Below are 7,528 nucleotides of genomic sequence, written 5' to 3'. Positions count from 1 at the left end.
CCTGCCTCGCGAGCTGTGACTAATTCCGTTAGAATAATACGATTAAATATACTAAACAAGCGTTCTGCGAGCACGTAACCTTCCCCGGGAGGAGGAGGAGGAAGGGGGGAGGCGACGGGGATTAGCGGCGCCGCGAATGGAAGAGGGCCGCCGCGGGACTCGGGCTCTCCGAAGCGTGACGCGGGGCTTTCGCCTCCGCTCGCGGATTGCCAACGGGCTCTCGCGCTCGAAGCAAACTGGCTCCCGGGCCCGATTCCGCCGCGGCGGAGGGGAGCGGGAGAGGAGGGCCGGGCCCTGCCCGAAGCCGTTTCGCTTTCGGGCGGGCGGCGGCGCTCGCCCCCCTCCGCGGAGGGGAGGCAGYCGGGAGTCTGGCAGGCGAGGGAGAGCGGCCGGCGGGCCAGGAAGCGTCGCGCCGCACCTTTTGTTCTCCCTCCTTCCGCCGCGCAAAGAGCTGAGTGCCCTCCTCGAGCGAGGGAAAGCGCCTCGCCCCCCGCTCCCCCCATCCGGCCCGTTCACCTTCAGCAGGAGGCTCTCCCTGAAATTGCTCATGACCGCGTGGTCTTTTTTGCGGTTGTCATTGACCTTGTCGATCAGCTGCTGCGTTCGCTGCTGCAGGTTTCCGATGTTCGAATCGAGGGCCGCGAAGTAAGCGGATGACTTGCCATCCAGGGCCGCTCCCGCCGCCTCCGCGCCGGGGCAGGGAAGAGGTGTCAGCGAGTCCTTCCTTGATCAAAACATAAAATAAATACGTTAAGCGGGGCGCGYGCACGCTCCTCGGGTGAGGCAAAGAGCGCTCGAGCGGCGGCGGCGCTCCTGGAGGAGGGGGAGAAGGAGCACGCAAAGAACAGGGGGTTTTTATCTGCTCTCCCAACAAATTCTCCGGCAGCCGCTTATCGTCCGAGAGGCAGGGCCCCGGGCAGAGGGGAAACATCCCCGCCGGGATGGGAAGGAGGGCGGCAGGCGCGCTCCGGCAGCCGCGGCCGACGCTCGGCGCGCTAAATGCGACCACGGGCCGAAGCGAGAGGAGAACGGGAAGCGGGGAAGGTGGAAACCCCCCACCCCGGCAGCCGACGCTCTGCCTCGTCGGGCGAGAAAGCAAAAGGAACTGCCCAGGAGGGGAGAGGAAAAGCGACCACGCGAGGAGCCTTCGCGCCGAGACGGGGGAAGCACGGGCCGGCGGGCCAAGTCGCTCTCAGCGGCTGCCTGCAGCCACGTGGCAACGAAACGAGGAACGACCCAGACAGGAGCCAAAAATCAGAAGCCGGAGGAAACTTTTGCTGGCTATTAGGTTCTCTCTGGAGGGAATTTTAGGCCTTTCCGTTTGTTTAGCCAACAATAAAACAGTTTAATAACCAGAATGTTAATTCATCACTGACTTGACAGCCCGTGTTGGCTAATTATCTCCAGTAAAGTAACGACAGAGTCCCCGCTGACTGACTTGTTTGTTAAGTGACTTCTATAGCACAAGTGAATTTGACGGCTAATTCCACTTGATGGAAAATAAATAGCGTGCCCGACGAGCYGTGCCCGGTTTCAAAGCAACCCGGGAAAGCCCGCGCGCGGGGAAATCGGCGTGCGCAGAGACGGGCCGGGGACGCTCATCGCATCAGCCGGCGACAACAGCGAGCGCCTCGGCATCCCCGTTCGGCTCCGGCCCCGGCTCCTGTCGGCCGCAGCCGTTAAACAGCACCGTCTCGGCCTTGCCCCTCACCCGCGCTGGCTGCTGCTCCCGAGGTGCCAGCGGAGGAAACGAATCGAAATAAACCCGGCCATCTGCTCAGGTGAAGCCGCGACAGGCTGCTCGGGAGCAGAACGAAAAGCCAGAACGCGGCAGCTGATTCTCTCTAGCCTCCGGCGCCCGAGCGCGAGTAAACAACGGCCGTGCCAAGCGGCTCGCTGCGCCCAGGCGCCGCGGAGCTGCCAAGGGACCCGGCCGGGCGAGGCAGCTCCGTCCCACCAGGCTTTCCGCGCCCCCGCAGCATCAGGTGGGCACGGGCGTCCCTCCGGAGTCAGCCATTCCCTCGGCTAAATAGGAAAAAAAAAAAAAAAAAAAAGGCAAGATCGAGAAAAAAAAATAAAAAATAAGAAGAGCCGCTGCGGCAGCGGGGCGCGCTCGCGGGAGAGGGCGACAACGGCACGGAGAGGAACTGCGGCGCAGAGACCTGCCAAAGCACGTGGCGAACGGAGGCGAGCAGGCCCCACACGCGCGCACGCGCCGGGCCAAGCCTCCCGCCGCAGCGGCCCAAATAAATTAACCCCCCCGGCTTTTAGGCACTGAAAAGTGGCCTGAATAACGATCGCAGCTATTAATTGCAAAGCCGGACACGCTCCTGCCCGAACGAGCGAGCAAACAGAACGCGAGGGAGAGGGTGGGAAGGACGACAATACATAAATATTCAAAGTTTAGCCCGGTTTCGAGTCGGCAGCACAGTGCAAAGCCACCTGCAGGGCTGGTTTCTTTTTCCGAAACCATAGGTGCTTCCTTTGAGAAATGATGCATTAGCCCACACAGCCTCCAGACCCGTTCCGTCTCTTAACGAGCACCAGAATTGGTAACGTTCTGCCTAACCAGTTGCATTAATTAGAGAACTCCCGTTTTGCCAGAGCGGGAAATCCCGCTAATGAACACGACGGCCTTGGAATAACRCGATTCGTTCCTAACGCCGTATTTCACGACTCCGCGGCCCTTCCTTTGGATTTGCGGCGCGGGTACGTGACCCCAACAGGCAGCGTTTTCCCCTCTCTCTTCTCCCTGGCTCAGAAAACAGGACTGCCAAACTTCTCACCTCGAGGAGGTCTCGCTAGAGAGGTCACCTCTGTCCAGGTCGGCAAAGAACGGGCTGTCGTTTCGCACCTCCTCCTGCTCCAGGTCCTCGTTTTCGCGGTCCGGATTAGACATAGTAACCTCCAAAGAGAAGAGGCAGAGGGATGTGAGCTGGGCGCAGGTCTCAGCATCGCAAGGGGACCCAGGAACGCGGGGATCTCTGCTGATCACCCCATCTTGAGGCTCTCCTTCCTTCCTTGCTCTCCTGCCTTGTTTATTTGGCACRTTCGTTTTACAACAGCTGCTTTTCTAGCACCTAGAAGAGCAGGGAACGACTTCACTGGGGCTTTCAGGCCCTGAGAACTACGAATGCTTACGAAGGACCACGGCAGGTGAGCGCTGAGGTGCCCCAGCTGCACTTTTAAAGTCATAAACCCATGGACTGCAGCTGTTGTGGGCATCTCCCTCAGCCAAAGGGAGGTGAAAATTCCCAAACTCTTTTYTTTCCCTCCTAATTAACCAAAAAATTTACCTTTTTTCTTTTTTTTCTCTCTGTGGGTCAAGAAATCCCTTTCTGAATCAACTGTAACACTCGGCCCAACCCATTCTATCCCAGTTTTACRCTGGGATATTGCCCAGGAGTCACTTCCAGGTTCCTGACAGGACTTACCCAAGCCCATGCCCAGATTGATAAACGCAGGTGACTTGTGAGAAAACCAGTTCAATGCAACAATAAAGGAATAACAAACACCACAGAAGGCTGCTGCAAATCTTGGCAGCAAACGACAGCCGCTTATATTGTTCTCCGGCTAGGTCGCGTCGCGCTGCCAGCGCTGCGATCTGAGGAGGGGGTTTCTCTAGCTGCCGTGCCCCGAGCAATACCCACCCACGTCCAGCTGCGAAGTCCCCACCAGAAACCTCCCGTCATCCCAAATAATCACCCRCGAAGCGGCAGGGGCTGCTTTTACCTCGATTGGAAAGCGGGACGGCGCGCTCCRCAATGAAAAGGCTCCTTAAAAGCCTGGAGGAAATTAATTTGGAAAGGCAAATACTCAGTTAGTTGCAATATTATTATTTATTTACTAMGCTGGAATACAGCTTGAGGCTAGTTCCTGGCAGCTCCTTAAGAGACCCCTCTGGACCCTTCTTCCTTTATAACAGATGAGGGGTTTATTTGGGGGGTGGAGGGGGCCAGAAATCATCCCCAGCCCCAGAGGAGCCCCTGGGATTGCTAGATTAGCAGAGTGAGTCCTCCTTTTTCCATTAAAAAACAGAGGAGGGTTAAGAGCGCTAAATGAAAAAAGTCAGAAACTACGACTTCAAAATTAAACAGCAGGAGGCAAATGAATACTTAATTTTGTAACTTCTGCTAGGTTTTAACCAATACRCTGGTTTTGAGGGCAGCCTCTGTATTTTTAAATAGGCAGGACTGGCACCACTGTTATATTTCTGCTCCAAAATATATGTATTACATASATATATATACACAGACACATATACACACACCCCTGCAGACACACATGCGTGCATATATGTGTGTATATATATATATATACACACACATACATACACATCCCTCCCACACATCCATACCCCCACGCACACTCAGCTCAGGTAATTCCCAGCAAGCCAGAAGCAAGGGTGAACATATGCACCCAAGGAAGAGGAGCCAAATGGTGGGGGCTTATGCTCCTATATGRAAACACATCCTATAGCAGCAGGGGGGATCCCCGCAACACCTGACAGAGCACAGATGGGGCCACCCAAGGTGAAACCAGSCCCCCCGAGACCCACATCCAGGGTGGGGAATGGGGTTGGGATCCCATACTAGAGACAGGGGAGCCCTCGGGGAGGAAATGGAGACCCTCTGAGGCAGGGAAGAGCTTCACAGGCTGGGGAGGCCATATTGTGCCTCAGGAGAAGAGGCCCCAGACGGGCAGGGGATCCCAGTGCCAGGTCCCTTATGGGGAGCCCTCCATCRGATGAGCCTCCCCCCTCAAAGGAAGGGGGGAGCTGGCTCCCCACAGCCATGCGATCCCCCCATGCCTCACCCCACATCGCCTCTCCCGCCATTTCCCCTCGGCGGCCTCGCTGAGGAGAGCACGGTGGGCGGGACGGCGGCGGGCGGCTGGCGACGGACATCCGCGCCGGCCAATCAGAACCCGCCGCGGCCGCGGTTCCGCCAATGAGCGGCCGCGAGGGAAAAGGCGGGAAGGGCAGGGCCGTGAGGGGAAGGGGGGAAGCTGGAGGCGAGATGGCGCAGCCCGAGCCGCCGAGGGCAGACACGAGGCGCGGGAAGCCGGGGGAGTCCTAGGACTAGAGATGATGGGGAGGTCTGTGGGTCGCAGGGACAGGCTGGGGCGAGAAGGCACAGCCTGGCGCAAGGGGAGGCGTTCTGGGGCGGGCGAGCCAGGCTGAGGTGAAGGGGGATGGCAGCTGAGGGAGAGCGCCGGGGTCCAGGGCGATCCCCAGCCCTTATGGACAGGGCGCAGCCGGAGCTGAGGGGAGCTGCCAAAACCCCTCAGGCTTTGTCCTGTTCCTCCCCCGACCGGGGTTTCCTTTTCAAGTCGCTCAAATCRGTGAGATGGCAGAGCCTGCTTGGCTCTTGCTGTTGGCTTGCAGGTCCCTGCTGCTCTTCGGGCCCATCTGAAAGCAGGGGGAGGCCTTGCCCGGTGCCAAGTGATACAAAACTGGCAGGTTCTGCCGGGGCTGAAAACACGGTGGTTGAAACCCAGAGACGGTGCCGCTTTTGGAGCTGTAGCAGGAGGCTCTTTCATACAGATTTGCATAATTATACCCGACTACAGCRCCATGGCTTCTGTTTGAATCTGTTTCTCTACCCACAGCTCCAACCCTGGCTCTTTTTCTGCTAGCAGCCCCTGGGGCGGGTTTGCTTACAGCCGCCAGAAGGCTTCAGAGGTGCAGCAGATTCATAACCCCCCCCCAATTCCTGCTTGAATTAACAGTGCAAAGTTGCCTCCTTCCTGCTGACAGCTTTTCTGGTGACGAGCGAGGCCCATGTGTTTAACTACAGAACCATTTTGTAGCTGGGAGGGCATCGCGCCACGGAGGCAAGGAGCAGCAGTATTCTCCCGCTGCAGTAACCAAGCTGTTCAAAGCATATATATATATATATATTTATGTATCTATGTATGTATTTTCTTTTTTTTAGCAGAGGTCACTGTCTGGTTTTGCAGAGTCCTCCCCAGAGCAGCTTTGGAGCAGTTCAAGTCCTTYGTGAGCAGAGATCAGGTTTTACCTTCAGTAAGGGCCACGGGGGGCACACCGCAACCTTTTCCCTACGCTTTGGGACTCCTTTTTGCAGCTCGTGCCGAACCACAGCCCCCCCCGTGCAGCTCCCTGTTTAAGGGGGGGGTTGGTCTCCAAGGATGACTGGAAATCCCCGTCCGGGAGCGGGTGCTCTGCGCCAGGCTGCCTCACCTCCATGAGTCATTTTTTTTTTTTAATCTTTTTTTTTTCCCCTAACTGGCAAAGGACGCTAAAATGGCCTACGGGGGGGGGGGGGATACCTGGAGCTGGTTGATACTTCCGCAGCCAAAAGCCGCCTGTTTTACAGGAAAACACCCTGCTAGCGATTTAAAAAGCGATTCAGGAGGAGGAAGCCAGGCTGCAAGGAAAGGAGCCGGCACGAGAGCGAGCAGCGGGCGAAGCCTCTCCAGCCGCCGCCAGCACGCTGCCCCCGTGCCGCTTTCATCCCCCCGCCCCGCCGCCGCTGTCGGAAGACGTGGCCTCGGCCGGGCGACCTCCGCTGCCGAAGGACTCGGGGATCGCGCTCCGCTCGGGTTCGGGCGATGCCAGCGGCCGTTATTTTTATCCCYGCGATCCAGCGGCGCCCGGAATAGCGGCATCCACCGCTTTGAGGCTCCGTCTCTTCGGTTCCTCCCGGTAACCTCACGCCCCCCCACCCACCACCCCGGGCTGCCACCCCCCCACACACGCAGGCACCCGGGTGGGCCAAGGGGGTTTATTGGGGTGCAGGCCCCCCACCCCCGGGACGGGGATGGGGGGGTTAGGCGTCGAGGCGGCACAGGGGGCTGTCGTAGACCATCTGCAGGTTCACCCGGTGCCCTACGAGCTCCCGGATGTTGTTGATGCCGTATTTGATCATGGTGGGGCTGCAGGAGCAGGAAAGGGGGGGGGAGTCAGCGCTGTGGGGTGGGGGCTCCCCCCCTACACACACACCCCTGCCATGGGTGTCCCCCCGCCTCCCCCGGCCCCACTCACCGCTCCAGCGAGAGCCCCCAGGCGATGACGGAGACGCCCTCGGGCAGCCCCATGGGCAGCAGCAGCTCRGGGCGGAAGACCCCCGAGTTCCCCACTTCCACCCACTTCTTCAGCCCTGGGGGGCGGGAGTGGGGGGGTGAGATGGGGGGGTGCTCCTCTCCCCTCCCCCACAGTGTCACCCTGAGACCCCCCGCAAGCTYGCAAGGGGCCCCCTGGAACCTCCCCCATCCCAGTGGGGCACCCAGGACACCCCTCGCAACCTTACAAGGGGCACCCCTGGGCCTCAAGGGCCCCCCTCCACAGACACCCATGGGGCACCCACCATCCCAGTGAGGCACCCAGGAAACCCCCAACCTTACAAGGAGCCCCCCCCAGAGTTCCCAGGGGGCACCCAGGAGACCCCCCAACCTCACAAGGGCCCCCCAGAGTCCCCAGGGGGCACCCAGGAGACCCCCCAACCTCAGAAGGGGCCCCCCAGAGTCCACAGGGGGCATGTAGGAGACCCCCAACCTCACAAGG

At 59.2% G+C, this 7,528-nt stretch overlaps 1 protein-coding gene across 2 annotated transcripts in view; it reads right to left on the bottom strand.

Annotated features, from left to right (window-relative positions):
• SYCE2 (synaptonemal complex central element protein 2) overlaps nt 1-7,480 on the bottom strand; it is an 8,736-nt gene extending 1,256 nt beyond the window's left edge. Inside the window, exons 1-5 of one of the 2 annotated variants that reach the window (XM_085325208.1) lie at nt 7,010-7,480; nt 4,816-6,900; nt 3,733-3,785; nt 2,787-2,905; nt 517-724 (exon numbers count right to left, since the gene is read on the bottom strand). In XM_085325208.1, the coding sequence (XP_085181334.1) occupies nt 517-724; nt 2,787-2,899 (321 nt within the window). In that variant the 5' untranslated portion in view covers nt 2,900-2,905; nt 3,733-3,785; nt 4,816-6,900; nt 7,010-7,480. Of the gene's footprint in view, nt 1-516; nt 725-2,786; nt 2,906-3,732; nt 3,796-4,815; nt 6,901-7,009 lie in introns of those variants that run through there. The other variant, XM_085325209.1, reaches the window with a different exon arrangement.
• Nucleotides 7,481-7,528: the final 48 nt, after the last annotated feature.

This window comes from Rhea americana, unplaced genomic scaffold, assembly GCF_003343005.1.
Source record: "Rhea americana isolate MKP2758 unplaced genomic scaffold, rheAme1 scaffold_964, whole genome shotgun sequence".
NCBI lineage: Eukaryota > Metazoa > Chordata > Aves > Rheiformes > Rheidae > Rhea > Rhea americana.
This window is presented reverse-complemented; position numbering and strand designations above follow the sequence as displayed.